The sequence below is a fragment of the Centroberyx gerrardi genome, chromosome 20 (genome assembly GCF_048128805.1).
Source record: "Centroberyx gerrardi isolate f3 chromosome 20, fCenGer3.hap1.cur.20231027, whole genome shotgun sequence".
Classification (NCBI taxonomy): Eukaryota; Metazoa; Chordata; class Actinopteri; order Beryciformes; family Berycidae; genus Centroberyx; species Centroberyx gerrardi.
Window position 1 is genome coordinate 13186921 of NC_136016.1, and position 19538 is coordinate 13206458.

General features: G+C 39.8%; 2 protein-coding genes across 3 annotated transcripts in view; one reads left to right on the top strand and one right to left on the bottom strand.

Moving 5' to 3' along the window:
• srcin1b (SRC kinase signaling inhibitor 1b) overlaps nt 1–9249 on the top strand; it is a 67904-nt gene extending 58655 nt beyond the window's left edge. Inside the window, exons 17-20 of the mRNA XM_071899185.2 lie at nt 139–281; nt 1453–1602; nt 4150–4293; nt 9217–9249. Of these exons, the coding sequence (XP_071755286.2) occupies nt 139–281; nt 1453–1602; nt 4150–4293; nt 9217–9249 (470 nt within the window). The remainder of the gene's footprint in view (nt 1–138; nt 282–1452; nt 1603–4149; nt 4294–9216) is intronic.
• Nucleotides 9250–17880: 8631 nt separating this feature from the next.
• fmnl1b (formin-like 1b) overlaps nt 17881–19538 on the bottom strand; it is a 35776-nt gene continuing 34118 nt past the window's right edge. For both annotated transcript variants that reach the window (XM_078290740.1, XM_071899179.2), the window contains exon 26: nt 17881–19140. In XM_078290740.1, the coding sequence (XP_078146866.1) occupies nt 19040–19140 (101 nt within the window). In that variant the 3' untranslated portion in view covers nt 17881–19039. The remainder of the gene's footprint in view (nt 19141–19538) is intronic.

The following is a 19538-nucleotide window of genomic DNA, read 5'->3' on the forward strand; positions in this document are numbered from 1 at the left end:
GTATGCTGTTGTTTTGTTTTTGTTTTTGTTATGACTGAGCAGCAGCCATTTATGAGTTATTTGTGTCAAGAGTGACCCAGGTCTTACCATGCTATGACCGTACTAAGACTCCATATCGTTGCTGCTGTGTGTTTACAGCGGAGCTCACTGTGGCCAGGTACCGTACAGAGAAGCCCTCCAAGTCCCCGCCTCCCCCTCCGCCTCGCCGCAGCTTCCCGTCGGTCCACGGCCTCACCACCAACCGCACCGGGGAGGTCATTGTCACCACCAAGAGTCTGAAGGTGAGAGACAGTACTGTCGATCAGGGATGCCTAAACATAAATTATATATTAAATCTCACCTTGGAATACAGTCTTAATGGTCTCATATGGGGACTCGATGTGACCCATTTTGGATCCTGACCCACAGCTCAAGATACCAGGCTCTTTAGTATGTATAACAAACCACGTTGGAACCAGGGTCTCATACATAGGAAACGAAACACGTACTATTGAACCAAAGTGAATTATCTCCTGGCCAAGGGCAATATTTAGGTTTATGAGTTCTCAGGCAGGGACGGGCTTCTATCCAATCTCAAGCCTCCCTGACCTTTCTCCATGGAGAAACTTGCCCTAAGCTCCAATATAGATTTATTAGGTACATCTTAGTACCATAGAACTCACTTTTGTCTTCAGAACAGCCTGAAATCTTCTAGACACGGATTCAACAAGGTGCTGGAAAACCATCCACATGGGGATCTTGGTCCAGGCAGTTCCTGCAGATTTTTCAGCAGTGCAACAAAAAAAATGCTACAAAAATCCTGTTCCATTGGAATAATCTAAAGTCACTGCCATGCTCCTGGAACCATCTAGAACCATCTGGAACCATCTACAGACAATGCATGCTTTGTGATATTTTGTGATATCTTGTTAGAAACATCCATTTATAGTCACAATGAAATAGCAGGGTGAAAAATTACTTCTTCACTTTGCTAGCTAATTCATATCATAACATACACCTATTTAACCATAAATGCCAAAAAGGTTTTGCCCACAGGGCTGCTGCTGTCTGGATGTTTTTTTGTTTATTGCATCAAAAACTATAGACATTGACCCAGCTGGCACCAATGATCATACCACATTCAAAGTTGTTCATGTCACGCCTCTTGCCCACTCTTGACCTTGTCTGCATGCTTTATATATTGAGTCACAGCCACATGACTCACTGTCTAGAAGAGCGAGCTCTTGACATGAATGGGGAGGTGTACCTAATACAGTGGCCACTGAGTGTATGAGCAGTAGGGATTTAGGAACAATCGTCAATGAGGCCTTTGCGATACTCAAAATACACATTTAAAGGTAATGCATGGTTGATTTTGGATAAACTACCATGGGGGTTTATACAATGTGAACTTTTCCTGTTATAGGTCTGTGTCTGTGTGTAGAGCTTTTAACATCTTTATTTTGCCTAAAGCAGGAAGAGGATGGCGACATGCCTAAAACTCTGGTGAAGTTGAGGCGGACCCCCTCTGACACCCCCCGACCCGCCTCCACCCCGCCTGTCATCGCAGCATCGGCCATTCAAGATGAGGACGATGAAGAGAAGATTATCGCTGAGCTAGAGGTATTACAATTTAGAAACGCATGATTGGGCATCCAGATGTACCATAAATTAGTCTCTCTCTAGTCGTCGCCAAATAAGATGGAAATTGTTTATATGGTTGCTGAATTTTCTTATGAATGCAATGTGCCATATCAATGTGATAACATGTCTTTGCCGCACTGTTCCACACAACAACCCACCGTACAGATATTTCAGAGAGCCTCAGTAAAAGATTCCCCTTGTAATATACGGTCCAACACCCTACCAAGGGCCACCGCTTCCCCTCCCTGCACCTTTGGGTCCTTGGGAAGAAAGGTAAATGTGAAACTTCCACCGCCAAACCTACAGCCCTCTCACTCTGCCTTGCCTGTGGACTTGCTTCTATTTCCAATGCTTGTCCTTTTACCTTCCTTTCCCCCTTTTATTTACTACTGTATTGGTGCAACTCAAGCCTAAAAAACTACTAATACGCAAATAAGTGTCAACTACCTCTATTCAGGATAAGCCGCAGTGAAAATCAAACGCACCTCTAAAAGTGCAACACAGAACATGTGGTTGTAACAACTGGGTTTCACTCAGCAACAACAGAGAGAGAGAGATAGATAGAGAGATAGCGATTTGCTTGTCAGCGTTCTGATCCTTGATTTCAAAGACCTGCATATTTACAGGTCCTCCAAAAGACACACTTTGAGAAAATTGTTGGATATCAGTTTGTCAGAGTGCAACAATTCTGCGAACCGTCAAACACAGGACAATTCAATGTTAAAATTCACTTTACTTCACTTTACTAAATGCCATTCAGTCGAACGAGAACCAAAATGATTGAAATCACCAATAACAATAAATGTGTCTTGGTAACGTTGGTAGAGAGATGTACTGACAAAAAGAGAGACATACCGACAGTTTCACAATATATACTGATGTAGGGCTGCAACTAACAATTATTTTCGTTAACGATTAATCTAGCGATTATTTTTTCGATAAATTGATTAATCATTTAGTCTAGAAAATGTCAAAAATAATGACAAATGCCCATCACAAGTCACCAGAGACCAAAGTGATATCTTAAAATTGCTTACTTAGTCTGACCAGCAGACGAAAAAACACCAAAGTATTCATTTTATAATGATCTGAAATGGAGAAAAGCAAGCAAATCTTAGCATTTATGAAGCTGTAACCAGCAAATGTTTGCTATTTTTACTTGATAAATGTCTAAAACGATTAATCAATTATCAAAATGATAACCGATTAATTTTCTGTCGATCGACTAAACGATTAATCGACTCATCGTTTCCGCACTATACTGATACAAGGTAGAAGGACAACAGGACCTCTCATGGGACAGTGCAATGCATACTATTGACAGCTGAGTATAAATAACACTCTACATACTGTATATCCATCCAGTATTCAATATTTTATAGCTATCCACACTCAAGCAGCATGGCGTACAGTATGATTGCAGCTGTAGAGTGGAGCGTAGTGAGTGAGAAGTTGTATATTGATCCAGACGGTGTATCATGAGGTAGTTAAACTGAACTTCTCTTTCTAACCTTGCTAACAATTCCTCTCCTCTATTGACTTCCAGCCTTCTGCAGCAGGCTTCCTGAGAGCTTTAATGCATTGTACATAAGATGATCTTTGTACAAATGTTTGGGAAACTTGCCCTAAACTTTGTTTGGTTTTCTGTGTTAACCAGCCATGTAGATATATATCCATACAACCTTGTTACTGACGGTGAGATTTGGAGTGCGTCAGTGTGGTTGACGCATGCACACAGAGTATAAGTAGAGCTAGAGTATATATAACTTGCTGACAGCTCTAGTGACATATTTAGCTGAGTAAAAGGTCTTGTTTTTGTTGGAATTATCACACAACAGCGCCTAAGCAGGTAGCTGTCAAAATAAAGGACAGTAAAGGGGGGAAGGTAAGGGGATTTTAAGGTTCACCACTTCAGACGGAAATGTTTCTCCGCAGGAATTTATTTCCATACCTGATGTTTTAAATTCAGGTCTTTTTTTACTCAGTAAAGGTATTTAAGGCACTGTGCTGTCATTAGAATTGCATTCTTGCCAACAGTGATTAACGTCAGCAGAATGAAAACATGATGGTTTCTTATATTGGTCCTTAAAGTGATATTTCCCTATGGCAGAACATTTTCATTTTTTAGTGCACATATAATAATTCATGAGTGGTCAAGATCTAAAATTGAACACTCTCTGTCATTTGTCATTTCATTACTTTCATTTTAAAAACCATATTTCTAACATCTACAAACAAGGAAAAGTATTCAGTAAAATATGCCGATGGTGACAGCAAATTGCCTGGACAGCTAATTTTGGAGGCTTCCAAACTGCTGTAGAGGTGTACGCATTGAAAAATGAATATGTTCTACTAAAGTAAAATATCACTTCATATGTATTTGGGCAAAAAGCGAGTGAAAAACAAAATGGACAAGACTGGTACGTGTGATGATGTGAGGTTCCTGAGGTTATGACCATCCATCATCACTGTAAAATAACTCAAATGGCTCAAACGATGCTTTCTGTTTTCTCCTTGCACCCACAGAATGCCAGTAACTCGCCCGGCCCGGCCAAGGGACCCCAGCCCACTGTCGCGGCCAGGCTCAAACACCTCCAGCAGGGCAGCCTGGAGCGGCCCAAGACCCGCAAGCAGAAAGAGGATTTCCCCAAGATCCAGGGCCAGCAGCAGGTATTCCACTTCTAAAACAGTCGCCTCTGACGCTAGAGTCTGACCCCCTCTCCACCCTGCGGAGGTTTCTCCCCCTGCGACTTCGGGCAGATGAGAAAAACTGTGCCAGCAGACAACATGAGATCACACAAAAGGAGAGGGGAAATATCTACAAAAATCTTGATTTTCAGCAACAGTTGTTGATGTGTGTTTTGACATTTGAGTTACTGGATCTAATCTAGCTTGCTTAGAGAACAAGTTTTTGTCGTGCAAGTATGTTGGTGTTTTGATTTTCTGAGGAAGGCCTTGGTGGTGCTTGTGACTGATTAAACTAGCTGTATGATAATAGTCAGATCTATACAGATACATTCTTTGCCTCCAATGTGCTACATAATCTTCAATAATGCCATGGAATGATTTCACATCACAAAGTCAAATTGCTGACCTTCCACCACGATCCAGCCATGTATTCTCTCCCTGATTCATTTCTTTCTTCTCTCACTCTATTCATCAAATAATTATTACATGCTGTTCTTTTTGCGTTATCCATCCTTTAAAATCCCAAGGTTGGCAGGCAGTATTCAATAAGTTCTAAGTATTTCAATAAGGTTTTGAACAGGTATTATGACCCTCCAAGGTCCAGCACAGGCATTATCAAGAGGCCGATCCATTAAATTAGCTTGCTTAGAGTTTCCTTAACAGCATTGATGCTGAATGAGTGTAAAGCACAAGTTCAACGGTCACCTGTAAAAAAAGTTTTTTTTGTAGAGGAGTTCTCAAATAGCAGGTCAAATGTGCATTTCAGTTCACAGTAAAATCCTGCTTTGTGTTTACAAATCAAAGAAACAAGAAACATGCAAAGAGAAAGTAAAGTCCAAAACCTGTATTTGAGTAGTGACAATAACATAATGAAAGGATGACTGAGGTAGTGGATAGTACCAGAGGTAAAACACAATACACTTCCGAGACTTGATATTTTCCAGGTGAACTCTCATGCGCTCCGCTCAGATGTGAAGCTCTATTCGTCTTATCTGCTCCTGCAGACACTTCAAGCTGCTTCTGACATGCTGAGTGGAACAGCTTTGACCCACCCTTTGCCAAGTTCCTCTAAAAAGAGCTTCAGAAAATTCCCTGAGAGAGGCAGTGATAACACAGCAAGCCTCTCGTTCTCAGTTGGGGAGCACCTTAGCCACTCACCCCAATCCCCTCATTTCTCTCAATAGCCATAATCATCTTTTCCATTAGTTAGCTCCTAGATACCAATGCTACATTTGGGGCAGTTCCAGGAATCTATTCCGATGGATTGTTTAAGTTCAAAGGGTTTCCTTTTAGCTTGAAATGGAGCCCATATTTCCCCAGAGTTCTACTTGCAAATTATTTTTTACCCATCAAACTTACCTCATCCATTAGAAACATTCCTTTCAGAGTTTCTCAAGGTTTTGCTTTTTTTCCAAAAACCTACAAAACCACCTCACTCATAGGAGCTCGGAAATGGAGTCTCCACTATCATGTAAGACGTTATGACTTCCCAGAAAGCTCAGTGTCCTTGACAATACCTCCCATTAGCCGTAACAGTAATTAGCTCATGGCTAACATGGCTGACCTCCATCTGACACAGTGTTGCCATCTGGGCAAACATTACACTGCCCCCAGATAAGGACCGCAAGAATTACTATTCATGACAGCTTGTGGTTTTTGCTGGTCTCAGACTCAAATGTGCAATATTATTTGTGCCTCCAAGTGCACCCATTGTCCTTATTGGTTTTTTTTTTTCTCCTCACATTCAATACACCTGCTGAATCTGAGAGTGTAGCTTACTTTAGGGATCGTTCATATTTTCATAGAAATCCACAAGAACCTTTTCTGCTACGACTTACACTCTTACATAGTCAGGAGTGAACCCATGGCTTGATATGCTGTCAAATATGGTGTTAATAGCATACAGGAACAAATATACTATCAGGCAACTTCTTCAACACAGTGCAATATAGTTTACTGTCTGTAATCAATACAAGCAAAATTACCTGTACAATTTACTGTGTTTGTAACATGCAAATAATGTGAGTGATTATTTTACAGTGGTTCAACATCAGTAGGCATAAATGCATCTCTGTCGTCCTGTACATACCGTATTGTGGTTTGTGGGTCAAATGAAACCCCATGTATATTGTATAAAGAGCATGCCCTTTCAAACATATGGGAGGCATTACTGGGCAGCAACAAAAGTTTCAGTCATTATCAAGCAACGAGAATTAGCCGCAACTGTTCACCATCTGACTCACTGTGATTATTATTATTTTTTTTTTAGCATTTATTTTTCACACCTTTTTGTAGTGAAGGATGCAGTAAATTTCACACGCTGCCTGTGTCAAGATCAGCAGAAGTGGTGTAATGTGTGTATAATGTGTGTATTTGCCTCAGGCAAATGAATGCATTTGGATTATGAAAGTGTTTGTTGACAAAACTTGGAATCTAGTCCAGTAACCAGAGGCTATTAGACTACAGAACAGCATCCATCTGGAAGAAGTGCCAAAAGAATATGACCAAATGCTACAAATTTTATCTCAAAGCACAGACTTTATATTTTTGTTGACCTGTGTAGTCATAGGTAGAGTGAACCAGGATGCACTTACAGTATGTGCCTACTGTTGATTTCTGTTCGCATCTAAAAATAGGGATGAATTAGAAGTTGATGGAAATGTTGCTGCTTTACTGCATGAAGAGAGGCGGTGCACTTTATACCCTAAATCCCTTGCAAGCAGGGGCGGTGCACCTGTCTCCTCTAGTCCTTGTGTTCCTGGGAGCACTCGGAGAGCCACAGATGTACCAGTGTCCCCCCGAGGCACGAAGGAGCACCGTGTCACCAGAAACTGTTTTCCTTTATCGTTTGACTCGAGCTGTTGTCAACCTTGGAATCTTCCCTCCCGCACATCCTTCTCTAACACAGTACTTGACTTGAGTAGCTTTTTAAGGGTATCGTATTGAGCCAACCTTTTCTCCAGGCAGTGTAGCAGTCCCTTTATCCTCACCAACACACCAAAAATCCCTCTCCGTCTGATCACTTTTAGCCAAAACTGTGACTTTACTTTGATCTTATCCTTTGCAAAGTGGGGTTCATGAGCCGTGGATTGTATACTTACAGTAGTTTTTTGTCATGTTACCATGCACCGCTATACCATATCTCACTTGGGACTATACAGGCCTCCCAAGGACACACCCAAGACCCATCTATCATGTGAAGAATACAGCCTGCCACCTGTGACACTAAATTTAAGCCTTCAACAGCAGTCTACCGGCTCACTTGGCACCCCTCAGGCATGTATTTCCACTGTAGCCATGTTTTTATTCACATGCCCGGTGCCGTAAACGGCCTGGGTCATTAATCTTTGTGAACGTAATTGGTTTGTCCTCATAACCCTTTTGCCTCATTGAACATTTGGATGGACAAACCATCACCAGCCATGTGTGGCCCATAGACATCTAATCAGAGGGAAAATCTCTTGTTCACTAATGGGCAAAGCCATTCATTAGCACTGGCATCAAAGGGGGACTAGCCAACGTCCACATTTTGGTTGCTTTTCCATTTACTTCGTTTATTTGGTTCTTAAAGGGGCCTTTGAGACTTCTGCGGTTGCTGTGATGTTAAGAGAAGATCAGCTCAGATGCAAGTAAATGTTTTCTTAGCAGCACCCAAGAGTCTGGGCTAATAAGGGCTGTGGTCATTGCAACACTGAAACACTTTCAGACAGGCTGAAAATGAGTGTTGTTCTGTGCTGAGCATGGTGTGATTGATATGGCCAATCGCAGCTTTGAAGTCTGCATAAAACCCTACATGTGGTGGAACTGCTAGCCAGCAGCGGGGAAAAAGTCGAATCAAATATTGTGCTTCTCCCATCTCCTCCTCTCCTCTCCTCTCCTCATCTCCTCTCCTGCTCTCCTCTCCTCTGATCTCTGCTCCTCCCCTTTCCTCTCATCCGCTTCTATCATTCTCGCTCGTTCTCTCTCCTCCCATTCTCCGCTCTGTTCTCCCAACCCCTCCTCTCCCCTCTCCTCTGCTCTCCTCTCCTCTGCATTACGTTATCCTCCCTCTCTATCCCTGCCTTAGATTCCATTTCCCCCTATTCCTGAGCCCTCTCTCCTTCCGTCCCCTCCCAACTCCATCATACAGAGAAAAGGAAGAGCAGAATAAGGACAGATTGCTTGTCCCAAAGCCCTGACAGCAGAGCAATACTGATCACAGCATCATTTCTGCCTTTGTGCGGCATCATTTCTGCCTATGTGCAGCTTAGCGACAGCCACATACGTTTCTCTCTCGCGCTCTGATCTACCCACAAGCACGAGGACTGTCACGCCGATGCACCAAACCCGGCATCCCCAGTGGCCAATCAGGAGATCGAAGCGCGGAGTGGTAGTGCAGGGGGGGACCATTCAGCTCCAATGACTCATACGTCACACAGCAACCCCCGTAGCTACCTTGACGCAATTCAGCGACACGCACAGCAGATCAGAGGGCTTCATAGATGAAGGTTTTTGAGAGAAACTCATCTGAAAAATACATTTGTCTGTTTGCAAAGTTTGATTTTTTGTCTTTTTCCTTTTTTATCTCTCCTTTTCACCGCTTCCTTTTTTCATTCAACTTTTTCACCCATTGTTTCTGGATTTTTAACATTTATTGCTCTCAATTTTTTTTTTCTCTTTGCTTGCTTTGTGCATCTGCTGCATCTTGGGCAGTGCTGAACTTTAGTCAGTTATTGCTTCTTCTTCTGCAGCAACCCCGCTCATCCCTCTGGCCAAGCTTCAGTTTCGCTGACGTTTCCCTGCGCTGGGAGTCAATTTGAGCTTATTCCCCCCACATCTTTTTGGTCTGTACTTTGGTTCACCAGAGCCAGTCATTCCTTCCTTCCTCTCTCGCTTTGCTCTCTTCATTTTCTGTCTGCTTCTCAGGTCTCTCAGGTCTCAGCTGGACTAGTTACGTGAGGTGTGGCTACTCGCATCACTCTGGCTTTGGACTCCTAAAACCTAGTTCAGTTCTTGAAGACTTCAAATTTTGAAATTAATTTGGATTAACAACTTGGACGTCTTAACCTTTGTCTGACCGTATCAACAGGAGGTCACCAAATTAATGCACTTGGGAGCCAAATGGGATGTTAAGACTCATGACAGTTTATTAAAATGATCAAATTAGACAGGAGAAAAAGTTTCCCCTTCCACATTAGATGAAGATAAAAACATGTGAAAGTAGTTGCATTTCTTGTCTGCTCTGGACTTGCAATATATACTTTGGTAAACTATTTTATTATGAGGGAACGGAGTCAAAATAGTGCAGGGGATCTTCTGACACCTCAACACCTACGTTACAAATCCATCATCCAGCATATCGTACAATCAAACACGATATTTTAGCTACAATTTTAAAGGCATCATGCATGTATTTCAGAGTTTTACTGCTCTAAGATTGCTTTGTAGTTATAATCAAACCCTGGTTTTGGCATGGTAGGTACACCATAGCCATATGGAGAGTTGGAATCAAAGATTTTTACGTGAATAACACATTAAACTGTGGCCGTAATGCAAATGCAAATGACAAGATAAATAATCCTGCACACAGGCTATGTGCTGTTTGACATTTTGCTGGAGGGAGAAATATCAAGAGCATGCCACAGAATCTCACACTGTGAGTATGTTTTTATACCACTGGCAGAAAATAAATTATATAAGGAAGTTACAATATATAGTTAATACGTTTATGGAATGTATTAGTAGTCTCTGAGATAGCACTAAAAGCTAACACAAAAATAGAAATACAGCAGTTAAAGTATAACCTAAATCACTTCACAGATATATTGTAAGTATATTATATGACCATTTAGTTATTGTTTGAAGAGATTGCTTTATTAACATGTAAAAAAGAAAGTGTCATCTATGTTTTATATAATCAAGCTTTTTTGTATTTTTATACTTGAAAAAGAGGATTCATAAGCATGTAACACATTTATTCTGTAAATGATTTTTTGTGTTGTTTTTTAAGAAATTATTTTTTCTGCTTTAACCATAGAACAAATCATGATCACAATTTGTCATGGAAATCACAGAGACGTATAAAACAATATACCAGTTAGCAATGGAAGACGGTTGTGAACTACTTATAGCACCACCACATCACCACATTATAAAAGCACATATCCTCCTTCCTCTAAAAAAGATCAACTCACTGATAGGATACCCCATTTTGTAGCTGTCTTCCTCTATTATAACCAATAGTGGACCATGTATGTACACTATACAGACTATACAGTTTAAATTCTATTGATGGTTTCTTGATGAATGTGTGATTGTTCAAAATTGTTTGTGGATGTTCAAATCATGTATATAGACCCAAGTAACATCATACAAATTGATTTTTATGTGAATTTTTTTAGAGAGAAAAATAATCCAAAATGGCATGCATACTGTATACATTCCTGGAAATCTGCACGCTGGGTCAACAGAGGTCTCATTTTATTGTCAATAATTCTATGTATACTTGTGAGTGTATAATAGAGTAAATGAAAACTGTACAGTAAAATAGATTTTGTATTATGTTCAAATGGGTAGGTAAGGCCCCTTTTACTGTCAGAATAAAGAAAAAAGATTATTAAAACTATTGCGAAAGAGTATTTGAAATATTGTATATCAACTATACTGTTCCTTGAGTCTGAGAGTGATGCTTGCCGTGTGGGATAAGTGTTGTTTGTGAATTGTGAAGAAGAATGATAACCTACTACAGAACCAGTATACTAAAGACCAACTTACAGTGCAAAACACCATGCAACTTTGTGTATTGAAAGTAAAGTTGCTGCTTCGTGTGAGAAAAATCAACCAAACAAAGGTTGCTGCTTTTGTACGTTCCTGTTGTGGTTTTGTGACAATAAAAGTGACCCTCTTATACAAGATGGTTGTAAAGTGACTCATCTATTCAGTGTCTGCAATGATCCGCTGCATCTTCTGAATTATACTGACTCAAGTTATTCACAATAATTTGATTGCATGACAAAGAAATCCTTACATGTGGACCTGCAACCTACACGAGAAGACATCCAATATTATATTTTAAGCCTGTTTAGCATGTGAAGTTTGAACACTCGGGTTGATAATGGACCTCTCAAGAAAATGATTCATGGCCAATTGATGAATAGTGAAAACGGTATAGGGTCTATTATGACCTTCACACTTTCTCAAATATAGCTCACATGCGCATATGATTGTCTCTCCAGTGTTATATCTGCCTCTTTCTACATCTTTATCCTGGTGATTGTGGCATCACTACTAGTCTAGAGTAATTATTGCATCTTGAAGGTCATTTTGCGTTAAAGCAATTAATCACTGAAGCATTATATAAAGGACGCATACATTTAATGAATTTATAGAATATAGGATAGGTTATAATCAATATGTGCTCATAAAAGCAATAGTTGAAATTAGATAATTTTTCAGCATGTTGGTTTGACACTAGAGAAGGCGGCAACACTTCATAATAACCGTCCTTAATAAATGGTTAATTTGTCATGATTTTATATTAGTTAATTATTATTTTATTGTTTACTATCAAATAATTAACTGCAATTGTTGTTATTTAACAGTTTACTAAGTAACAGTAAATGCTTTAAACAAAGTTTTTAATTCATAATGTAAAATTAATCTAGTCTAAAATTAAATTAAAGTAATCATTAGCTATGAACATATGTTATGTTACATATGGGATGCTTTTAAATGTCCTTTGATGCAGTAAATGGCCTTTTTCATTTGTAGAGTTTGTAATGCCTCCCATGGACAAATAAATGTCATAACTGTGTGTCAAAACTGGTAATGTCTAAAACTAACCAAACATGCTTTTGATTAGATTTGAATTCCACTGTTATGATTAACGTGATTAATTACAGCATGCTCAGCACTCATTTAGATTAGATGAAAGTTTAATGATTCCCGTGGAGGATTGAGTTAGCAGAGACCAGTAAGGCAAATAGAGTGTAAGATAATACAAGTAATTACAGCAATTGAACACGTTGAAGATAATACTGCAAATAAGTAAAGACACAGCATCTTCACTGACAGATGTACAGGTTGAAGTGGATGAGCAAGTGTGAATCAGTAGATATTCACATTGTCAGGCATGGTAGAGCAAATATACAGAAATGATTCCAAGTATGCCTTATAAAAGGTATTCACATTATTAGATTTAGAGGTGGAGGTATCATGCTGCAAAAATGTCAGTTTTAACAAGTAATTTAATCCAATACTGAGCCTTAAAAACCTACTTCTCTTAAAACAAGTGAAAAAATCTGCCAAGGTGAGATAATGCCACTTGTTTCCAATGCAAATCAACTTGTTTCAAGAATATTTCTTGAAATCAAGTGTCATTTTCTTGATACCAGTGGAGTGATTTGCCTTATTCTGCCACAAATTGCATTGGAGATGAGTTGAATTATCTCACCCCATTGTCAGTAGGCCTATAACAATATGACTGTATATGAGACTAAATGACTGGGCATTTTTTGCAGTGCATATGCACAGAAATATGGTAATGTATGCTCAGAAATATGTCCAGACCATACAGACATGAGTCTAGCCATGTAAATGTGCATTGTTAGCATTTACAGATGAAAGAAACATACACCCAGAGGCACCAGCTCATATGCAAAGATAACAGGAATATGCATAAGTCATGTGCATGGATGCAGATCAGGTCTGTGCAAGCAGGGCAGATGTTGAGAACAGTCCAGAGCATTGCAGCAGACAGCCAGACATCAGCACCTTCCTAATTAACAAAGGCTCGGTTCACTGTGGCAGTCGGCACTAATGAGCGCTTAAGTGCTCCTCTACGCCGCGGGGAGATGAGCCAGAGGCAAAAGGTGATTCGTAACTGCATCAGCTCATCATAGGGAGAGTGCGAGTTATTATGCAAGATGGAGTTCAGTTTGAACCTCATCCTCTCCTCTGCCACCGCTTCCAGGCAGAAAGAAATGTATGCTGGCAACTACTGATGGGTAGAGGATGTGGAGTAATGTGTTGCACACATTAAATGACTTGAGCCTGCTCAAGAAAGACAGTACTTTCATGTAAGAGTGCATCTGTGTGATCAGACCAGTCCAATTTGCTGTTGATATGCTCCCTGAGAGCTGGTGAGGCTGCACCACCTCCACATCCTCACCCTACATGCTGACAGGTGTCAGTGGCTTCTTGCTCAATTGGAAATCCACAGCCAGCTCCTCCGTCTTACTGATGAGGAGCTGCAGTTGGTTCTCCTTGCTCCACATGATAAAACTCTCCATCAGACTCCTGCACTCCTCTTCATTGCTAATATGTTGGAAATATGTAAAAATGTATATGTATGCAAAAAATGCCCAGATGCTGTTCACCCTGCATGTGGTTTGAGCATGCGTAAATTTCAAAATAAATCTGATATGCAGACAAAAGTTTGCAGCTGCACAATTGTTAGTAGACTCGGAATAGCTTGCTAGTTGCACCTCTAATACTACTCTAATACTCTAATACTACATTTCTAATACAAGCTGTTTTACAATTAAATTAAATGTAACTTGATTAGAAAAATACTTGCTCCACAATGTTGATATTTATGGAACTTACTTTAAATTTGTTATATATGAATAACATAAAGAATAAACATTTCTGCCTTACTTCATGTTATGAGTATAGATCTAATGATGAATATGTGGTAATTGTGTGTCCAAAGCTATTCTAGTTTGACGTGTTCTTTTATTCTCTTTAATCTCCTGTCTCTGCATGGACCTGCCCTTCTATTCTTCCGTTCTCCACTCCTTCACTTCCTGGTAGCAGCTTTCTCTACTGAACGAATCTATTTTTACTTAGCTGTGTGCTCTCCATCTATTTAGAGAACATGAGAGCAACGGCATCGCTAAAGTAACAAGAAAAGGACAAATAAAATTGCTATTGTAGTTGGCACTGCACTTAATAAACAAGTAGGCAACAGACTCTACATGTAAGTACAAATTAAATTAATGTACATATGATTTACAGGATGAAACTAACAAGTTAAAACAGTCTTAATGTGTAGGCTCACTTACTTCCAGCAATATAAGTATATATGGAATAGTTTATTTACAATATGTCTTAACATGTTTCATTTCTTCAAGTGTTTCCACTCAACATTCATTTGACAGACAAGACAATATAGCAACAGCTTGTTTTTAGCTCCGTGTCACACTTTGGCATAGAGCAATCTTTGCTATGTTAAAAGTTGTTTGGGCAGAAGTCTGCATTAGGATCAGGAACAATACATTTTTACTACTGTCGACTTTCAAGCTTTGGATTGCAAACTGCCCAAACCAGAACAGTGACAAGAGAAAAGGAAAGCAGACAGCAGCACTGTCAGTGCAGGCTAGCACATGCTCTGTCTCCATTTGAAGCTGTTGGATTGAAGGTTCACAGACAACTCTGAAATAATAATGGGGGATACATATTTCTATGTACATATTTTCTTGTTAGGCATTGGACCAAAGAATGTACCTCATATTTAATATAAGGGATGTCAGAATAGGCAAGACAAGCTCCTAATCTTCTCTTTTTTTTTCTCAGGCAGAAAAATAGGAACAAGACTTCAGACTTGCCAAGGACAAACTGAACTGTGGTTTTGTGCGGGGGAAAATCCACCACTGGTTTATGGATCTTGACAGTTATCCCACAGTCAGTGAGCAGTACATCGGTCTGCACAGCATTACACATTACTTCCTACAACTGAACACTCCACTTTCTTCAAGTATCCATCAAGTGGATCTTTGCGGAAAACATCAAGCATGGAAAATCCAGAAGTTGGTTTGGAAAGTGACAGTATGGACACACTGTCGACCGTGTCTTCCACTGACCTAAAGGGCAAACTCGTAGAAAGTTCGACATCGTTCGCAGATCTCTACGATCAACACAGAGACCATCTTCAAAAAGCTTCAGAGAAGAGCAGAGAGATAGCCGTCAGTGTTCATGACATGCATGAGGAAACTCACAAGCGCAAGAAAGTGCGAGGCTTGTTTGGTGCGTTTGGGGGTGCAGTGCTTGGTGCAGGCGTTGGGGCGGTTACTGGTGGAGTAGGCGGGGCCTTTGGTGCGGTTAGTGTGGCAGCTTGTGCCAAATTTTATGGTGATATTAGTGCAGTTGATACAGTTGGTGGTTTTGTTGGTAGTGTAATTGGTGGCACAGCTGGAGGCACAGTGTTCGGTGCTGTTGGCGGTGCAGTTGGTGGTGCAGCTGAAGCCGTTGGTAGTTCGGTTCATGGTGTAGTTTGTGATGTAGTATGGAGCACTGTTGGCTGGGCAGCTGGTGGTGCAATAGGAGGTATTTTTGGTGGGACAGTCGGTACAGTAGGCGGTGGGATTGGTGGTGCATTTGGTGCATTTTGCGGTGCAGGGTTTGCAGCTGCTACAGTTGGGAGCATAGTTAATCAACTTTACCCTCTAGATGAAACTAAAGAGTCAAATAAGGAGATAAAGGGAGTAAAGATCATTCACCAGACTGGACAAGATTTCCTAGAAGCTATAAAACCACTTGTGGAAGAGCTGAAAACCATCAAAAAGAGCGGTGACATGTTGCACAAAATGTCCTTCAGCGCCATTGTGCAGAGTGTTGCTGGACAGAGCATGAACGCTCTGGCTGCTGTAACCATGATGAAGAAAACTCTCTCTGACACTCAGAGGCCCAAAAATGAGGCACAAGTTGTCGCTCATATTGAAGAAGCAGCAAGGCAATGTAAGCAAACCACAGAGGAATTTGAGAAGATGAGAGCAGAACTAGTAAAACTTTTAGCTTCACTGACAAAATCTTGAGGCAAGCTGTTAAACAACAGCAGTAAGTCATAAAGTGGACAAAACTCACTCCATCTTCTTTTGCTTTTCTACCTTTCAAACTGATATTATTAAATCAGGGCTCCATGATGTGATATTTTTCATGGTTCATTTTAAATTTCTTCAGAGTAAGAGAAAATGTCCTTTGTGCTGATTCAATAAAGTGATAGGCATTTGACCTTATTTTTACTTATTTTATTTTAATTGATAATGCTGCAGTTTGTCTTGTTAAATTAATGTCATGTATGTGTTCTGTTGTGTTTTGTGTGGGCATTCTATTAAATATGTGTTGCAGATCATTTTATGTATGCAGAGGTGCTTATGGAAAAGAGAATTGTTTCTCATTATTGTTGTCCTTCATAACATTATGATAAACAAAGGGTAAATTAAACCTTGTTAGACAGACAGAGAGACAGACAGACACAGATAGATAGATAGATAGATAGATAGATAGATAGATAGATAGATAGATAGATAGATAGATAGATAAAAACATCATTTGAAGGGATTGTAAACAATCTTTGGAGAAATCTGGTCCCATGGAAAATTCCATCTAGAAATGTTTTGAGTAAGTTTGATTTTCAGTTTTCTGCATGTGTATGTCCCTGATGGCTGCAGTTAAATTCAAAGATACAGTATATTCTTTTAAGTCCCATCTCCCAAATCATGTGTGAAATCTCTGATGTTGCAACAGCAATAAGATACTGGACAAGTTGAAGTTGAAAGTTGAAGTTGAAGTTGGACAAGAAAACAGAACAAAGCAATTTTTTGAAGGCCCTCCTGTAAAATCTGTTTTAAATTTAGTACTCCAAGCCTAATATGGTCAGAGTTGAGTGTCTGCAAATTGACAAACCAAATATTTCAAGTCAGGTTGGCTGGAAAAGCAGACTACTAAATACACAGTTACTCAAACTCAAATTGCTTGTCCAGAGTGCTGACCATCACACACTGAACCTGAGAAAACAGGGGGGAAACAGCATAATCAGCCAAGTAAGCAAAGTTCTCAGGAGATAAACTCAAGAAGCTTTTGTTTTTGCAAGAATGAATTAAAGATCTGCAGGAACCAGAGGTCATGAGCAGCGAAGCACAAATTGTTCTCCTGCCGCAATGCCCAACCTCTAAAGCTGCAACTTCCAGGAAGAGTCAAAATATCTCAACAAGGGCTTGTCCAGGATTTAAACCTGATGTCTTTTACAAGAGGTCGCTCTCAGATATCAAGTTTTGGTTTGTTCCCAGGTGGCCATTTTGGAGCTTTGTTTGTTTTTTTGTGTGCTGCTTCTCTTGTGATCAGATAGAGGTCTTTCTCTTCTTTTCTCCATCTGTTACACTCCATTTCATGAGCTGAAGCCCAATAATGTCATAAAAATGAAAGCGATACTTTGTCACTCCACTGCTTTGTCAGTGCTTAAGTGCAACAGTGTTTGTGCTTGACTGCATCTGTTGCACTTTTTTGAAGCAAGCTGTAGCATTCAGCCAACAAAGTCTAACACATGCTGTTGTCAACATTGTGCAAATCAACTATAAAATGCTAAGTTGTAAGTTGACACTGCAATTGGCTGTTTAAAACATGAACAGCAGAATATAACAGAAGTACAGAGCAAGTGTCAACAGTCCAAAGATGCATTTGCACAATTTGGCAGTTTTCTTGTGTTCTGCTCATTTTGTGCTAAATTTCTTTTACAATGTGCATTTCTTACAATTGAATGATGAGAAACAAAATAGGCATATGGGCTGTTTTTAGCCTAATAATTTCTTTATTGACAAGTCTCTGGTGATAAATGGAGGGTGCTGATATGTTCCACTTATAGGGTGTGTGAGCCCTCAGCATAGATTTACAGGTGCTGCGGGACAAAATGAAACCCATGACAAACTATATTTCAGATTTAAGACCTCCCTTCCCAAACTTACAAAATACGCTAAAGCAAGAACAGTATAAAATTTTTATTTGTTCAAACGCCAAAAACAGAAGCAAAGAAAGAGTTATTAATTCATACACTTCAATATTAAAAATAATTTAAATATATTACAAATCTTGAGCAATTCTAATTTTCCGAGACTTACAGCTGGACAGAAAGATGGATTATAGCAGTTAATATTCCATTTAAAATATAACCAATAAATAAAACATGTTTTGGACATTTTTAAGAAAACTATCAAAATGATTTATGAGTGGCCTATTACATAGTTGTTGAATGCCTTTTAACTGAGGCCAAAATCATCAGCCATTTTATTGCTGTCTGAGCTACTCTTGTAGATCATTTGTTTTCACTCTCTCTTTTGTGATGCACCAGGTGAGCAGCTCAACCTCCCATATAATTATCTTAACTAGCTCATAGGACAGCCAGTGTCATTAGCATCAAGTAAAGCCTAGATCATTTTCTCATTCAAATCACATACATACATTACTAAAATCAACCAATGGCAAAGTTTACACTCAGTACTTAGAAAGGCGCATTTATAGAAATAGTGGATGTGCTGTACAGTATGTTTTATAGAAATAGTGTATTAATTTGCTGTAATTATGATTGTTGTGGGTCTGAACAAGAAATACACAAGCCTATTTAAGGATACCTCACAGTGTAATGTGTAAAAGCTATAGGGAAGTTTGCTGTATGACAAATCACGTTGAGTTTGGATTTGTTAAGCTAAGGGGAACTGCATGATCAAAGTATTTCAGTGCTTTGTGTGTTTGTGTGTGTCATGTGTGTCAGGCTGCATTTACAAAGCAACAGAAGATGTGATTTTTAACCCTTTGTGGTGCAGATCTGATCTTCTCATTAGTGTCCAAACAGGGAAACATCCTATATCATTTCTGCATTTGTAAAGAGGTGTGAGAAAATAAGATCCTGCCACAATGAGTTAAACGTCCCGTCTCTTGTGCTTGTGTAAATCAAGCGTTGAGTCCAGCCTGTAGTGTTTTAGAGGGAGATGTCTGAGGACACATGGAGCTGTTGTCCTGGTTTCCACTTGGCACTGCGCCTGCTGCCGTCTGTCCGTCTGTAAGGCTGGTTCCTCAAGTCTACGGTAGGGGACAAGGGACAAAAACACTGTCAAGCCACCTGGCAGAGGACCTGTACGTGAATTTACTCACCTTACTAAATTACAATATAGTTGTACTAATCTGCTGTTGCTGTCTGATCTTAGTCAAGTCATACTGTAGGTCCTCATTCATAAAACTCAATGGTAACAGCATTGCGGTGTATAAAATATCAAGGCTGTGATTGTCATATTACCGCTGCCTTATTCTCAGTGATAGCTCAGGTGACAGCCAGTGGAAATTAACATGTTGATTAAGTGTCACATATTTAACAGCTCATTATCCAAGCCTGTGTGTAAGTTCAATAAACCACATATTAGGAGAGACAGTCAAAATTCAGTGTAAAGTCAGTGTGTATGCCAAATTTATCAACCACTGTC